An 18,703-nucleotide genomic window follows, 5' to 3' on the forward strand; every position below is an offset into this window, starting at 1 on the left:
TATACTGGTGATGCTATAAGTTCCTCAGTTTTGCCTAGCCATATTACTGACATGCCTGATGCAAAGGAACCAGAAGCTATTCTTGACAGAACTTTTGTCAAAAGAAGAGGACAGGCAGTGACAAAAGTACTAGTGCAGTGGAAAAATCAATGTCTTGAAGATGCAACTTGGGAGTATTATTCTGATCTTCGTAGGAGATTTCCACATTTTTGTAATCCTTGAGGACAAGGATTTTTTAAAGGGAGGAGAATTGTTAGATAGTTGTTTATAATAGTCAGTTTTATAACTGAATTAGTTAGCGAATGTCAGCTAACTAATTCTATAAATAGTTACTGAGGCATAAGAAATAGGGCTGATTTCTTAGATAACAATTGTAATTCTTTCTCTCTGTATTCTCTCCGGTAATAAAGTCTCGAGGTTCTTTCTTTTATAGAGCTTCCTGCAATTTGAGATTCTTCGAACACCGTTCCTAGTATCTTGTGTTCTATTAGTTATTGTAACATTGTTCTTTTCAATGTTTTTGTTATTTGATAAAATCTCATATGATGTCCTTATTTTATCAATCTGATTTTTGGACTATACAAGTTTATTGTCTTGGATAATTATTACGTAACGCGTAATTAAATTTTTTAATTTATAAAAGAAATAGATAATAAAATTCAATTTTTTTTATCCATCACAATTATATATTAAACTACCACATCATATAGAAAATATCCAAAATTATAGATAATTCAAACTACACAATAATTTCTTCTATTAGTATCAACAAAACATTTTTATTATGTTAGATGCCATCCAGCCAATATATGAGTTGCATATATACAAGATAAGCTTAGCGACTGGCTGAAATGATGCATAATAGACGAGGACATAAGTATAACCAATGATCAATTTCTTTCTTTATTGGGTTGTTGATAAGCGCTCAAATTATATATTTTTTATGCTTAATTTGGCGCTCTTTTTGGGATAGATGTAAGTAATTTTGGTTGTATTTGACCCTCCAAATAGATAAACTAAGATTAATTTAAGGAGTTACAAGAGTGTAGTTTCTTTGGTTAAAAATATTTCCTTTTTGTGTAGATTTTAATGAAGTTGGAAATCCAAGGCTATAGCTCCAAAGCCAAAGTTGTAGCCACGAAGCCTGAACCAAAAAGAAGTGTTCTAGAGAGTTAAGGCTATAGCTTCAGATCCAAAGCTGCAGCCACGAAGCCTGAACCAATTCCAGAGAGTTGAAGCTTCAGCCATGAAACTAAAGCTCCAGCCTCAGAACATTCTAAGCAGTCCAGAAATTCAGAGCTACGGCCCCTATTCCAAAGCTACAGCCTTGGAGCTTTGTGCATCTTTGAGCACTTCTAAAGCTGCAGCCACACATCCAGAGTCGCAGCCTTAGGTTAAAAATCCCAGCTTTCACGTGGACAAGACGTATTTTAGGGCAAGAAAGGAAGGAAAAGAAGGAATGGAATGGAAGCAAAGAAAAATAAAGAGAAAGATCACCCAGGAGAAGATGAGAGCTTGAAGATTAGATTTGAAGATTTGCTTGCTTGGGAACGAGGACCCATCTTTATTTCTTCTCTTCTATTGTGTAATCTCATCTTTTTATTTGCTATGACCCTCACCATGAGTGGCTAGTTTCTCTTGAGTTGGATTCATTGTAACTACTAACTCTATTTCTTCTTAGATTTATATGATATTCAGTTCTATTACTTGTGTTTAATTCTTCTTTTAATGCTTAATCCAGTTTGTTCACCCGTTTTATGATATTAGGTTTTTGAACTTTGTTGGGAAACATTTTCAAAACCCTGAACTGAATCATTCACCTAATAATCTCTTGTTCTAGGAATAGACTTGATTTTGCTAGTCATTTTGGTTCAAGTTATTGTTTTAATGCAAGGTGTTAATGTTATATCATAGAGGAATCATGTTTAGGATTAATCACCTTAGGGCTCAATTTTGAGGAATCTGGTAGAGCTAATTATTAAACATGGAAGTAATAGAAGTGGAATCATATTTATTTGATGAAGATTAAAGAGTTAGAAAGTATATTTGAATCCAATCTCTTTCTCATATAAGGTTTTTTATTAAATTCATACGATTGCTTTTAATTGCTTTATTATAAACTTAAATCAATATTTCATTCACGTTCTCCATAAACAAGAAAGGAAATTATTAGTATCACCAAATCCCTGAAGACAATATCAAATTATTACAACGAAGCTTGGTCCGCTTGCCAAGAGTGAAAAATCCTTCACCAGTTATGGAATATAATCTGATGTTGGCTTCATTCTCTTGACTTGTGTTTTTGCAGAGTGGTTAAATTTGGGGGGAAATACTGACTCTAGAATGTTTCAGCTCTTAGTCTTTTCCTACAAAATGTCAATTTAAAGCGGCTCTAATAGATTTACAGAATACTTATGTTAACACAGCTTCATAAAAAATAAAAATCAACTGCTCTGATTTGAAATGACCTGTCATCTCTTTGTTTTATTTTGTTTGATCGTTTTAGAGAATTCTTATCTATTTTGATTTGATTATCGCTTTATGATATTAATATAATATTAAATATTTGTTTTTATTATATTTTTAATATTTTTTAAATAATATTCTTTTTCTTTTTCTTTTTTAATACGTATTTTATCGATAAAAATCTAAAAGATTCGTGAGTATTCGGAGAAGTTGCATAATTTTTTTTTAATGAAGCCCAACATATTAATTGCTTTTAAGTTCTATACCAAAACTATAACCATATCAAACAAAATAATGGAACAGAGAAAATACAACCAATTGATCGAGATACTTGGAAGAATACGAAATTATCATTTTTCATTGGCTACTGTACTTTAAATTTATTGAAAAAAAAGTTTGTAATATTTACTTTGCTTTCCTAAGTTTTCTAATTTGTAATTTTGATTTGAATTTGTATGGCAAATGAAAATTGGACTGGTTTACCATCCTGATTTGAATAAGGACTGATGCAGGTATATAGAAGGGAAGTTTTAAAAGCTTTTGACAAATAAGCCGATATTTTTTATGTCCGTTGAATGACACTTGATACCCAAAATATGTGCAGAAATTTTCCAACAGATATGAAAATATGTCTATTGTTCAGTTTGAGATTATTTCATGGTCCTTTTTTTCTGTTTTGGGACAGTTACAATAAAAAAAAAATTTGCCCCCCGAGAGTTCTTTCCAATTCCATCAAAAGGATTTTGGATATGTAATATGTTGCACCCGATGATTGAAACTAGCTAGTTTGACATCATCTAGTTTTTGCCTTCCTGAAAGGCTGAAACTGAAACCTCCGTATTGTTGTGCTGAGAACCAAATTAATTTAGAGGTTATATCTACAGGCAGATGAGAAACATGGAATGTGTGTATGATAGGACTTTGTTATCTCTTTTTACGAGATGTTCATTATTGATTATGGGTGTGCTGCTTCTTTGTTCCCCCATACAAGAGTGAACATTAATGCAATTGCAAAATGCATAGTTAAGTGTAACTTTCAAACCACTTTTTTGTTTGAGTTACCTAAAGTGGTCAAAGTGGAATAACTTGCTACCCACACACTCCCTTTTTGATCTTATGGTGTTGAGTGGGATTTTCACTAACCAGTAAATCTGATTCAATAACCCACCTTATAGGGACCAGATTACTTATGGTCCCAGATGATCATATGAATATATACTGATATTCCGGTTGATTATGAGTTTACTCTATGGCTTTTTATCTATTTGGCACCCAATATGGAAGTGTCTGCAGTCCTAGCTCCAATTATAGTGTTGATTCGTGATCGATTATTGCTTTCAACTTTTTTGGGTGTATAGTTTATTGCCTTATCCAACCACTGATACGAGATCCATACGAAATTTATTATTATGGAATCACTTGTTATTCCACCCCCAGTGTTATCTACTTGGTTAATTTCACCTGGTTGAAAATGAGTGAGATTGATTAACGATGAATCGTGGTAATAGTCAGCAATTTTTAGCTCCATCAAATCGTCACATGCAATACGTACACAACCTCAACAATCCAAAATTATGCATCAAACCATGCCCTTTGTTATGACTCTTTCAGAGTATTATTGCACAATAGTGCATCGATCGATTTTACTTGAAATGAAAGGGCGATAAATATATGCTAAATTTTTTATAAACTTTCGATTTTTGTTGGTACACAACTCCCCAATTCCTTATTCTATAAGCATGGGTACCGAAAAATTACCCTTCGGATGGGATGTATTTTTTAGTTTTTACATCTTTATTATGTGTTGCAGATATTGTACCTATGCTCAAGTTTCATTGTATTAGGACATAAAGGGTAAATTAAATATCCATATTCCACTCCAAAACATCTAAAAGTACAAAATATCCTGTATAATCATAAATATCCAAGATGAGTTTTGTCAAGAAAGCTATCAAGACTAATTAAAACAGAGTTGACCGTTTGAGTGTCTACAACATGCCTTAGATGTTAAGCTGTTTGCGAAAGCATCCTAGCTACATGCATGCATCACAGTTCATGGGGTTGTTCTTTCCAATTAAAGCCACGTATTCGTGAGAAATTATTTCCAATGTTGTCATGGCTGAACTCTAGGGTATCTACACCACTTTAGTATTAGCTTTTGTCATGAACTTTAATAATTAATCTTCTTTCGGTTGAGGCTGACTGGTGGAGCCTTGATCAATTTTTGACGGACGGTACTAACTAATGACTCACATCGTTGTTAATCCTATTGTAGCGAGTATTTAAGAAACTTAGAAGGAAGAGTAATTGGCAGGTTAAGGTTACTCATCCGTAAATTTTCCTCAATCCTCTTAATTTGAGTTATTAACTCTATTTTAGTGAGTCTTTTTGTTGTCACAAAATTACTTTAACTTCAATAATAGAACTTAAGTTCTTAATTTATCTTTATTCACAAAAATATTTTGAGTGAGCCGTATCCTATCTTTATTCACACAATAACTCTCAATTTTAACTTTAAAAAAAATTATAATTAAGCATAATAGTTGTTTATAAAAAAAATCTTAAAAAATCTATGTATTCCAATTGTATTTTTCAAGTTGTTTAAATTAAGAATAAGTTTAAGCCACTTCATTGAAGATGTTTTAAGAGAGGTGAGAATATTCTATTGAACTATATTCTTTATTAGAGGCAAGCTATATCTTCAAATAATTATAGAAGATATTTCTTTATTAGGGAAATATATTATCAAAGAAAAATTTATGTAACTGGCATCTTAATCAATTTTAAACAATAAAGGAATAAAGGAATAAAATATATACATACTTTAAAATCAATTCTTTCTCTTTTTACTGAATGAGAGACCTAACTCCTAAGTTCAAAAAACAAACTACAACAAGACTAAAAACAAAACCTCACAACAGAGAAGTATCTCCCATTTTTCTTGCAAAAGTATATGTCTTTTCAATAGGAAGAAATAATATTAAATCGATTTCCCTATTTTGAACCTTGGAAAATTGCCCAATAGAACACAAATTTCTTTAAAAGCATACAATAAAATATAGTTAAAAAACAGCTCAACCCGTTTTCAATTTTATCAACTAATCAAGAGATATAATGAAATTAATCATCGTTAAAATTTTAATTTTTATTTAAATAACTATTTAATCCATAAGTTCCTTCTGGCATTGGGTACCAACTGATCGTAGAGAATAAAGTTGGAAGGAGACGGATCAAAAAGAAGGAAAGACATTAGATCAAACAAACAAGGGTTACAAGGAAGAAAAGAATAATCCCTGTTGTTTTCTTTCCATGGTACTTTGATCACATGCGAATATACATATACTATTTTTCGAGAAGAGGAAAACACTTTACGCGTCTCGTGGGCCCAAAGTCCCAACCCCCGAAGATCATGTGCGAGATTATAATTTCTTTCGATACTTGAAAAAACAATTTTACCCTCAAAATCACACTAGAAAAATATTGAAGAATTCTCTTAAACGTGAACAACTTGCTCTCATTGATGAATAAAGTAACAAAATTACCATTCCAGAACTACATCATAATTCATAACACAAAATCAAACCGCATATTATTGAAAAGGAAAGCGTAATCTTCGTCATCATCATTATCATAATCAGAAATCCTTAAGCAGCTTGCGAACCTGTTCCAGCGTCACGAACAGCACGACGGTGAACGGTCCCTGCCTCGAGATCGTAGGCACAAACCCCTTGTAAAGGGCCATGGGCCCCTCCGCGCGCACCGTCTTCAGAGCACAGTCCAACGCGCCGGCGTACGGCGGCGCCGCCCCGGGCTCCACCTTCATGTTCATCACCCTCGTTTTAATAACGTCCACGGGGTTGGACGCCACCGCGGCCACGAACCCCGCCGCGAAGCTCGCCGTGACGTGAGTCCCGAGCCCGTCGCGCATCAGACCCTTCTCCAGAATCATCTCCTTGAACTGATCGTACGACGCGAGCTGCGATGCGGTCACGAGCATCGCGCGGTTCACCGTAAGCGATGAGCCTCGCCACAGGCTAGCCACGCCCTCGCTCCGCGCCATCCGCGTGATGGCGTCCACCACGGACTTGTAGTTGCGCCGCTCCGCCGCCGGGAGCCTCCCGTCGGCCTGCATTCGGACCATGGCCACGTCGGCGGGGTTCCCGACGGCGGCGCCTACGCCGCCGGCGATGAGACCGGCCTCGATCTTGCGGGTGAGCGGCATGGTGCCGGCGGCGGGGTCGGTCCACTTGGTCTTGAGGACGTCGTAGAGGCCCATGCGGGTGGTGGAGTAGAGCATCTGGCGGAGGACGGTGGCGGAGACGCCGGAGAAGAGTGCGGCGACGCCCTCCTGCTGGACGAGGCGGACGCCGACCGCGATGGGGCCGACGCGGGGCTGGGGTAAGGCCGCCACGTGGACAGTCGAACCGGTTTGGAACGCGAGTGCGGGCCGGAGGTTGTGAAGCGGTTTAGGGACATTAGTTTCGCCCTGGAGCTGCATGCGGACCTTGATGAGGTCGAGTGGGTGTGTGGAACATCCTGCGATGATGGAAGCGATCCCTCCCTCAGCGAAACCTTTGACGCCCATGATGTTTTTGTTTGGAATGGAGTGAGGAGTGAGGAGTGAGGAGTTAACTAGGGTTAGTTGTGTTGGTTTGAAAGAATGAGAAAAGGTTGAACTAATGAGACCAATTGGAATTAGGGTTCATCTCACTGGAGACCAGGAGATGGGAGTGGAGGCCGCAGGCTATGGAAGAAGAGTGTGGAACCGTGGGCCTTTGAGACATATGCTGAAACGATAGGTTTTGGTTTTGGTGTGAGGAGAGAGAGAGAGGGGGAGAGGCTTTTATAGGGGCACTAGTAGCGTGTTGTTTGGAAGGTACTAGCTAGCAGTAGGAACTAGGAAGGATCTACTTTGTAACGCGATTACAGGACGCGCCAACTTGTCAAAAGTCGAATGGAACCACTCTCTCTCTCTCTCTCTCAATAAATTCACGCGCTTCTAGGAAACAGTCCTTCTTTTCGGGAAATTAAAATATATCCGATTAATTATATTTGTTTAGAAAATTCATTCGTCTGTTAAATTTGACGTCAATTCATAATTGAGGAAACTCACGAAAGCCAATGCGTTTTTGAGATTTTTTTCTTTTTAAGGTAACATCGGATGAGAATTCGTCAAAATACATTCAAATCTCTCGATTTTTCTAAATTGCACTAATTTTTTTTTAAATCTTTTAAAATCATACACACTTTTTTAGTTTCAAGTAAATATTAATTTATTTATTTATTTATATAAGTAATACATACAATTCTTTATATAAAATAATATTATTTTTATATTATTAAGAAAATATAAATTATTAATATAAGTGTCTATAATTAAATAAAATTTGATTTTTTATTCAATTTTAATTCTCAAATCTTATTTCAATTTAAAAAAATAAAATGACTTCAACAAACAATTTAAAAAAATAAATTGAGTAATTATTATTTTTTAAAATTAAATATAATATTGTTTATAAATGAAGAATAAATACATATATAATTCATAAAATATGAATTTTTTTTTTTCATTTTAACTAATGATATTATTTTAGAAGAGATGAGTGATTTTTAGAAATTAAGAAGAAAGTATGTCTCATTTTAATATACTTGAGGAGATATAAGTGCAATATTTTCATTTATTAATTATTTGAAAAACATATATTCATATCCATTTAATATTATTCAAAAAGATATGATCTTAATTATTTAAGAAACGTTATATTGTCTTTGAAAAAGAAAATAAAAGCAACATTATATTGTCTCTCCCACAATAGATATCGCTGTAAATATTAAAAAAGAATTAAGAGAGTTTTGTGTAATTTTAAAAAATCTTAGGAGATGTGTAATTTATTATCTTTATTGATTTATAAATTAAATAATAAATGTTTTGTGTGCTTTATGTTTTTGTGAATAACTTTTACTTTAAGTGAAAATAAGAATCAAAATATGCGATTTTGATAATACAATTTAGTGCCTTTTTTAATTTTACATTTTGAGAATCTACATCAATAGATATAAGATATTTTAATTAATTTTTTTTGTATAAAAGAATCCTAATCAGTATCTGTAGTGCACTGATTAAAGAATTAAAATAAAAAATAATTTATTAAAAAGTGTATCAGCACACTCTTTTATATGATTTTATTTTAAATTTTAATAAAAATTTTCTACATATTAATTTTTTAATCGGTATCTTTTGAACATTGTGAGACCCCATATCCGTTTTTTTTTTTTCTCTTCCTCACTATCACTCTCATACTCTTTTCTCCTTCCCTCATTCACTCTCAAATTTCTTTGTTTTCTCTTTGCCTTTGGTCTTTCTCTGGAACCATTAGGTGATGGAGCTGAGGAGTTGTGTTGGAAGCTAGCACAGGCGCAGGTTTTCTTTCTTCTCCATTGATTTTCTCCGTCCATCCTCCATCTTCTTCTCTATTCTCCGCGATCCCGAAGCTCGGATTCTTCACTGAGGTAAGGGAAGCTAGTTACTTTGCTGTTTTTGGTTGAGAATGTGTCCTAGAAACTCAATTGTTGTTTGTTGGTGGTTGATCTTTGGCTGAGATTTAAGAAAAAACTAGTTTTCGGGGTTTTTCGGGGTTAGGTGAAAATTTGGTGATCTTTCCTTGTTTGTGGTTGCATGTTGAAAAAGTTGGTATTTTCGGGTTGTATGATGAAAATATGATGTTTTGGACCGATTGCATGTGCCTGGGGTGTTGATTTTGCGGGTTTTGGGTGAGATTTTCGAACTGGAGAGAGTTGCTGTTTGAATTTGCGTCGGGCGCAGTTCTTCGCGCTGGGCGTGATTTGAAATGGACAATTTTTGGGTGAACCGCGCTGGGCGCGGGGAGAACCACGCCGGGCGCAATAGACCTCTGTAGGTCTCTGGTTGAGAATTGCGCTGGGCGCGCTTTTAATGCGCCGGGCGCGCATGTGATTTTCAAAATTGGACTTTATAGTCTTCATGAAAGTTGTAGCATTGGATTTTAGCTTTCCAATGGCGCTAGAATCACCCAAAAAGGAGTTTTAGAACTCTAGATATGGCTGTTTTAGTGAAGAGGGGTCAAGCTGCTAGCATTACTTATAGCTGTTGCGGTTTTTAGAATTTTTAACAAGGTAGATGAAGGATATAGGACCTGGTGACTTCATGAGAGTTGTAGGAAATCTTCTTATCTTTCATATGAGATAAGGATGAGTATGGTAGGAGTAGTATAACTCCTGATGCCCTGTTTTCTGTGAAGGTTTCCATTTCACTTTTAGTGATTTGGTTAAGTTGAAAGTTGTTTTAGGTGCTTAGGTGTATTGGTGTTGTTTGGGTGAGTAAGTTGACAAGATAGATGAGTTGTAAACAAGATGGTTGGGTCGTATTATGTGTTGAACATGTTGTGCATTGTGAAGTTGTTGATCATGCTATTTTAAGCTGTTAATGATTAGTGTTATTGAGCTGAATGATGATATTGATGTGCTGCGCGGAGCGCGGCCCTTGTCGCGCTGGGCGTGAGACTCCTTGGGAGTCTCTGCCTCGAGAGCACTGGGCGCAATTTGGTTTGCGCTGGGTGCGAGACCAAGGGAGGTCTCTACCTTGCCTGCGTTGGGCGCGGGTTGGGGCACGCGGGGCGCGTGAGACTCCTTAGAGTCTCTGCCTGGACTTGCACTGGGCGCAATTGGGTATTGCGTCAGGCGTGTGAGAGCTTTGAGCTCTCTGGCTAAGTCTCGCCGGGCGCAGGCACGCTAGCGCCGGGCGCGCTGGCCCTGGAGCCCTCTGGTTGTGCCACGCCGGGCGCGACCATGAGTGCACCGGGCGCGTATGAGGATGTGAAGTTATATGTTGAATTTGCTGATAATATGGTTTTATGCTGATTAATGTTGCCAATGTCGTGTGATGAGAAGTTGTGTTGTGCTGTGTGATGCTAATGCTGAACCTTATTGTTGGAGTCGAGCTAAATGATATGCTGATAGTTGCTGAATTATGATGTAATCGCTGAGCTGAGGTGTAGTTGATAAATATGTTGTGCTGACTAGATGTAAATGCTGAAAAATGATGTTAAGTTGTAATGGATGTATATCGCTGTGCTGAGCTGGGCTGTTATTTATGATTTAAATACCGATATATAATATGGTTGTGCTCTAGAATGATGAGTTGAGTTGTGAGTAGTAAGCTGTGTTGAATACTACTAGCTGTGCTGTATGTTGAGGTGCTGTGCTGTGAGCTGTTTTGCTGTGCTGTTTATTGCTGAGTTGTATGTTGTGTTAGCCACTATTGTGGTGCTGTTATAGCTGCTATGTCGGTGCTGTTAGCCACTATTGTGGTGCTGTTATAGCCTATGTCGGTGCTGTTAGCCACTATTGTGGTGCTGTTATAGCCGCTATGTCGGTGTTAGCCACTATTGTGGTGCTGTTATAACCGCTATGTCGGTGCTATTAGCCACTATTGTGGTGCTGTTATAGCCGCTATGTCGGTGCTGTTAGCCACTACTGTGGTGTTGTTATAGCCGCTGAGCGGTACTGATATTGCTGAATTGTTGTGGTGTATTATAAGTTGTGCGGGTGTGTTGATAACTGTAGAATGTCTTCTATTCATATATTTATATATGCATGTTGTTTCTTTTCACTAGCTTACCCTTGTTGTTTCCATGTGGTTTGGACTGCGATGATCATACTACGTATGGGAGCAGAGCAGGGATAGGTTGGTGGCTTACGGCAGGTCTGCAGTTGGCAGATAGAGCTTGATTCTTGTGGATGATTTGGTGTTTTAGCTACTAGGTGTAGTAGCGATTGATGTATTTTGTACATTTGAATCTAGTCAGACTTGGGCCATGTATATATGTATATTATAGACACTATATATACACTTGTTCCTTTCTGTCCGATTTTCAGGTGTACTGTGTAGTGTTAGTGACCAGCTGGATCGTTACAAACATTAGTTGACAATAAATTTTACATAAAATATAAAATTATGGATGAGCTAATTTACATATCCAATAATTAAGTTAATCACAATATAAATAATCAATTATAAATATAAAATATAGTTTTATATTTTAAATATTTTAAAAAGAAAATTATAAATTAGTTTAAATGATTATGCACGTCAATTTATTGAGTTGAGTTTATTTTGACACTCTGAACCAACTAAAGCATTATGACCAAAATTAAGTTATGTTTAAAAATAATATTAGTTTACACAATATATCTTTTTAATTTGTAAAGTAAAATATAATATATATATATATATATATATATATATATATATATATATATATATGAGGAAGGATTTTTTTTATAGAAGTAAGTCTATCTAAATTTATTCTGTTCAATTACTCATGTTCTATATCAAATTTCAACGATCCAACCATTGAATTTAAAATTAGGCTATGATTCAGTAAAATCAAGTCACTTAGACTGTTTACCTGTGTTATAAGAGATTTCCTTATTGAAATGTGTGACAACGCATATAATTTATCTATTGTGCATATGCGATTGACTTGTTGAATTGTGTGATGCATTTGTTATGTTGTAATGTTGTTTAAGTTGAATAATCAGTGTGTATATGATGTGTTGAATTTATATGCTTACCCATTATGTGAATGATGTTGGATTACATTATTGAGTTATCTTAAGTTGAAATTATGTTATATTGTGTTGATAAATTGCATATTAATATTGTGTTGAGGTGGGATAAGTTGTTTATGTTGATAGTGTAGTAGTTTTAAATTCTATGCTGACTATGTTGATCCTTTACATGTTTTCATGTGACTGGATTATAATGATCATATTTGATATTAAAATAGAACAAAAAAATAAATTATCATTGAAATTCAATTTGAGGTTGTGCAAGGTGATAGCATTGAAAATCTTGAGTTATCTCAATGTAACTAGACGATAATAATATTGTTTGACTAATTACTAAAATTTTATTTTCATTCATGAATCATGAGTACTAAATAACTCTCTCTTTCTCTTCTCTCTCTATATATATATATTTATTATATAGTTTATTAGTTAAAATACTTTATTTGTATTTATATATCTTATGATAAGTATATCCAAATATTATAAACATATGAATTTTAAATATTTTTTTTTTATATTTTCCTTATTAATAATTAAAATTTAAAACCATTAAGTATAAAAATCTCGCATTGCTACTGTATGGCGCATCAAATTTATTGGTATTAAGCCAAATAAGCCAGAATAAAAAAACTAATCCTGAAGTCACGGCTACCCGAAAGGTTAATCACATAATTAGTTTGTGAGATTTTCTTTTTTTGAAAGACAAAAATTAATAATTTTACTCTTGATGTAACACTTGGTACTTCAAATCCGTAGTTGGCCATTTAGAGTCAAGAATGGTAACTTATTACTGTCAGATTGATTTATTATTAAAATATGGTTGAAAGTATGTTACAACGAAAAATTATATAAAAATTGTTTTTCGTTGAAAAATATAGTTTTTAAAAAAATATAATTAACATTACAATGAACAAACTCAACCTGTTCCCTTAGCGATAAAATAAAAATAAACATGTTGTAATAGATCACCATTCACTCGTGTTTTAAAAAGTTGATCAATTTTATTATTATATTATTTCATTTTTAATTATGTTATATATAATTTAACAGCAATTATTATTTTTTAAATTGACTTAATTTTTTGATTTTTTTAAAAATAAATTATATCAAATATGATATCTCTGATTCTCTCTATATATAATAATTATCTTTTACCAAGGAGTTTTTAGGCATAATTTAAAAAAAAAACATTTTTAGTTGATTGTTTTGACAATATCGTTTTTAGATATCATTTTAATTTTTTTACTAATTTTAATATAGGTTATATTATATTTTGTCATTTATCTTAGTTTTGTATTTATTTTGATCATTTATTTGTTAAAGTATTTATTTTAACACTTTGATCTTTTATCATCTTTATATTTAGTTTAATTTGATCTTTTTAAAATCAAATTTTTTAATTTTGTAAAATAATTTTAAATTAATTTTTGATTGATTAAAAAACAAAACTTGTAATATTAGATTCACCTATATAAAAATTATAAAATTTAATATGCACATTCAAATTCAAAAAAGTCGTATTAATATAAATGTCTATAATATTAAGTCACAAAAGACTCGTTAAAGAGCTGTGTTCATATTTAATCCATTATTACTAATTTTTATTTATTTTATAAGATAAATAATACAATTATTTTCTATTAATTTAAAAATCAGCTTAATGTATTATAATCCAATGCAAATTATTATTTATTCTATTATATAAGAGGTTTCCTAGTGTATACTCGTTTATTTATTTAGAACGAACATTTTAACAAACTATGCATTAACGCATTTTATGAAAATTAAAGTTATATATTGTTAATAAAAGAAAGTTGATACATGTTAACAACTTAGTTTATTAATACATGTTAACTTGTTTTTTCAGAATAAACATGTTAGCAAGTTATATCTTTGGTGTTTATAATTTTGTGAAAGACAAAGTTATCACCCGCTATTTGCTAACATAGTTTTTGAAAAACAAACAAGTGTATATATTATAAAACTAAACTAATTAACTATGTTATTGAAAATATATTTTGTGATTTATTTGTTACAGTCTAATAATGTTTAATCATCATTATGTAACCAAAAAACAAAAAGTTTAGTTATCATTATTCGTAAATTATAATCTACGTGACCAAAGAAAAGAGACATGAATTATAATCTAATACCTTCTTAAGTTAAGTAATGAACTTGATTTTTAATACATCTCATGTAACACGTTAATTACATCAGTCAATATTCGGAAAGTGGCAATGAATTCAGAACTCACAAGGGTGGACTTTAGGAAATCACATAAATAATAATATCCATCCAACATAAATGCCACCATCTACTTGAACGTTAACCACTTGCTCAAAGAGAAGAACTAGTAAGCAGAATTGAAAAATAAAGGCGACGTAGAGTCCAATGGTTAAAAGCGTCCATTGCATGGAACCAAATGCTATTCTAGATTCTTGACTTTGCAAATTGCAAATTTGTCTTCTTCAAATGTAAACCAAAAGTGGATTTAATTAGACTTAGAATACATTTGAAATAAAGTCAGAATTATTACTTTATGTTATACTAGTAAGACAATTGAAAATTAAAAAAATGTTATCCTTTTATTATTGGTATAGAATAAATTGTTGATTTTATTATAACTATTTTGAAATTATATTTATTTAATTAATTATGTAAAAAAATAATATTATTATTATATTAAAATTAAACATAGCAAAAGTTTCTTCCTTATACATGCCTTCTACTACCTTCCATCAGTTCCATGTGTCCTAGATGCTGGGAAGGACTGGTTCAGATGTTGATCAAGTGAATTGTACAATAGTTTGTCTAGGAGAATAAGAATATTGTATAAGAATAATTGGAATATATAGAAGATTAGCGACTATAAGATTTCTTAAAATAAAATATTAAAATTCTGCATAGAAATTGTTGAACTAACTTTATAAAAGCAATTATTGCATGATATTAATGGTTCATGAAATGGAAATTTAGGTCAGAGGTGGTGTCTGGGGCAGGCAGAACTGAACCTTCCCTAGTTCCCAACTGACCCATGTGGGCCTTACTTTGGAAATTTCTTCCCTTCCTAGTTTTAGGTTACAAAAGGTAAACCCAAAATTAAATAATAAAAAACACAAAACACTGTCGTCGCCTGAGAGATTCGAACTCTCGCGGGGAAACCCCATGTACTTAGCAGGCACACGCCTTAACCACTCGGCCAAAGCGACAACTTGTTATATTATACCCAAACTATAATATTTCTCTAATTTACTATTTTTATTTTCCGACACCCTACTCTACATGGGAGCCTTGGTTAAATTTTGAGTGTGGATTTTTCTGGTCTAAATAATATTGATTAAGAAATAAAATAAAATAAACTTAGAAATCACATTAAAGATATATTAATCATAGTAGGAGCTTTATTTAGTATTTTCTGAATTACAAGTAAATCTGTTTGTTTACTTTTCTATATACATGCATTTTAATTTTATCAAATACTCCCTTGAGATTAGGAGCTTTGGCTAATCTTGTGTAATAATTGTATTCTTTTTATGGATTCATGGAATGTGGTCTCAAGTGTACATTGAATCACCCAACTAATCCTTTTGTTATGGTCCTCATGCAAGGCCCAGAGATGTTCCAACTCACTCCTAATGTAACGGTTGTGAAACATTGAATAAGATTAGATGACAATCTTATTAACTATTGTAAATGTAATACAATGATAATTATTCTAGTCTTCCTCAATTGGATCACATACCAACATTCATTGTTCATTCTACAGTTCAAATAGAAACAATTGCCTTATTTTGTGTCTGGTGATAAATGAAGAGAAAAATGACATTGTATAATAAAGTAAAAATTATTGCTACTGGTTTAAATATATGCCAAATCAAGGCATACCAAAATCAAGTTTCTATGTGTTGTTATAATCTAAATTAATAGTTTGATATATGCTCACTACATCTGATCTTTATCATAGATATGTCAAGTTTAAAGATGTCAAGTAAAAAAAAAAAACAATTTGTTTTTTTAATCATCTCATTTTTTTATATATAGAAATGATTTGGGTGATTTATTCTGAATCAAAATGTAAGTTTTGTACTTCAGATAAAATGTAAGTCGCAATTTGATGAGATAGTCCTCCATCAAATTTAATGCGTTGCGAAATATAAATAATACTACCAATTCATTTTCTTATCTGCTCTCTCCTCCTCCATTTAACAAGGCCTTATAACTCATACTTTGAAAAAACAGAGGAACAAATTTGAATTTAATGAATTTTTAATGGTATGCTTATAAAATAAAATAAATAATAATTCATGGTATGGACCAGACATTGCATTCGGGCCAAAAAGATTTGTAGCCCATTATATGAAAACCGAAGTGATGGGTCTACCAATGAAGAAGAGATGCCTTTTCATTTGAAAGTTAAAGTGGAGAATGCAATAAAAAAGGGAAGAATGTTCCCTTCTTGGTTGTCCTTCCATAGTCCAAAATAAAGTTAGTGATTGTGCAGTTTTAAAAACATCACAAACTTTGAATCAGACTCGAAGACAACCATCGAAAGCATTATTACAGGAGGTACATGTAAGAATTTTATCCAAACACATTATTGTAAACTTAAATACTTGAGGTGTTAAAAGTATCATTACATAATGCTATTCCTCGAGTGTTTAGAGTTTAAGGTGAAATAATTATTGAATTGAAACAAAATTGTAGCACTGTATAAATTTATCCAGGCCAAATATTTTGACATTTTTTTTGGAAACTTTAAAAATGTAACTTTTCGTACATTTACATTTGATTGAAAAGTATGGCTGTCGTTTATTCTCTGGCTATCAATAAGAGCATGGACCTACATGTTAACTGAGGGAAAAAGTGAAGAGTACCCTCCCTGCCATTCCTCTTTGATCATTATTGACCAAGAAATTTAATTCGTTATAAAAGACAAAAACCTAAATATTGTACCCTTCGTTCCATAAAAATATTGTGTTTGAAATAAAATAAAAATCTTAAAATAATTAGTATATTAATTTTTCAATGTAGTATTTAGTTTTTTCTTTTCATTTATATCTTCATAATGATTTTTAAAAGATAATTATTGTATTATATTATTTCTTACAAAGAAGATTCATCGCAAAGTTAATTTTATAAAATTATCGTTCTCTTTCATTTATTTAAATTTGAGTTATTTTGACATATCACATTCTTGATGTCATATATAAATTTGAGTAGTCAATTTGAATGTGCCACTCTATTAGCGACCCACATAATTCAAGAAGAAATGCAAACCTTCAAATTTTAGTTAACATATTAGTTCTGTATGTTTAAGCTTCTTTTTTTTTTCTTTAAAAACGCTTATTTTTAATAAAATAAAAACTTTTTAAATTATTTTTTTATGTGTTTGTCTATTTTTTTTTTCAAATAAGTAATTTTCTATTTTTTTAATAGTCAACTTCTACTTATTTCTTAAATATTTTTTTTAAAAATATTTGTTTAGGAACACTTATTTTTAAATTTAAACAAATAAAGTCATTATAAGGTCTTGACTTGAAAATAAAATAAAATTACAAACAGATTATACAATAAAAGATAATCAAATAAATAAGTTTCTTAAAACAATGATTTGCATCGCATTGTATATATATAATGTTAAGTTAAGGAATTTGGACAAGGAATAAGTCTAAATAAGTTAGACATCAAAGAGCTAAGTTATTGAAGTAAAATAAATTGTTGAATTGTGAAAGCCAAAATGTTAATCATATGTATGTACATAGTGTGGTGGTGTAATATGTATTTTTTATTTTTCAAGTAATTTTATAATATATATATATATATATATATTTTTTTTTTTTTAAGTAAAACATAAAATTTACTCAATGGATTCGGTTGAATTTTCAACACTAAAATCCAATATCAATATAAAGAATACTAGATTTAATTAGGTTGGGTTAAATTTTACTTGAACATTAAACATACTCGAGTTAGTTGGATAAAATTAGATAAGTGTAAGCATAAACACCCTTAAATCTAAGAGATAATAACATATTAACACAAAAATAATTCTTAAAATACCATGTTTTATTATTCTACTTTCAGACCTAATTATAAGTAATATAAGAAAAATACTTATAAAAAAAAAGTAATATAAGAAAAATTATCAATAACAAAAAGTAATTAATATGTTACTTTTATTTAATTGTATCATAAATTCAAGTTTTATTTTAAATATATCGTTTACTTTAATAAATTGTTATATTTAATATTAGTTAAGTGGATGGATAAAAAATAAAAATAATAAATGAAGTGTATTAAAAAAAATTTAACACCAAATAATTTCAAAAATTAAAAATTAAAAATCATAATTAAGATCGGGAAAAAATTAATTTATTATTTATTTATAATTATAGTTACCGAATAAAATAAAAAAAATGTTTTGAAAATGAGATAAGAGCATCTTTAATACATTAATTATCTTAGAGTGGTGGGCCCTTTATTACTTTTATAATTAAAAAAAATAAAACTTAGTTGTAAAATAATAAACCAAGAGCGGAAATCAAAATGTATACGTTATAAATTGTAACCTTGGCATTCAATTGAAAGTAAAATAAAATGATGAAATGCAAGGATGTGGGGTTATAGG

General features: G+C 31.8%; 1 protein-coding gene and 1 non-coding gene across 2 annotated transcripts; both read right to left on the minus strand.

Annotated features, from left to right (window-relative positions):
- Nucleotides 1–5,954: 5,954 nt before the first annotated feature.
- On the minus strand, nucleotides 5,955–7,294 carry UCP5 (uncoupling protein 5). Its single transcript, XM_020361383.3, has one exon. It carries the CDS (start codon nucleotides 7,049–7,051, stop codon nucleotides 6,101–6,103), a length of 951 nt encoding a protein of 316 aa, XP_020216972.1. The 5' UTR covers nucleotides 7,052–7,294; the 3' UTR covers nucleotides 5,955–6,100.
- Nucleotides 7,295–15,202: 7,908 nt separating this feature from the next.
- On the minus strand, nucleotides 15,203–15,284 carry TRNAS-GCU (transfer RNA serine (anticodon GCU)). Its single transcript has one exon. It is a non-coding gene; the product is annotated as a tRNA-Ser (tRNA).
- Nucleotides 15,285–18,703: the final 3,419 nt, after the last annotated feature.

The sequence above is a fragment of the Cajanus cajan genome, chromosome 11, assembly GCF_000230855.2.
Source record: "Cajanus cajan strain Asha chromosome 11, NIPB_CcT2T_4, whole genome shotgun sequence".
NCBI classification, from domain to species: Eukaryota; Viridiplantae; Streptophyta; class Magnoliopsida; order Fabales; family Fabaceae; genus Cajanus; species Cajanus cajan.

Coding starts and splice junctions, on each gene's coding strand:
- UCP5 (XM_020361383.3), bottom strand. CDS start 7,051: ATGGGCGTCAAAGGTTTCGCTGAGGGAGGGATCGCTTCCATCATCGCA.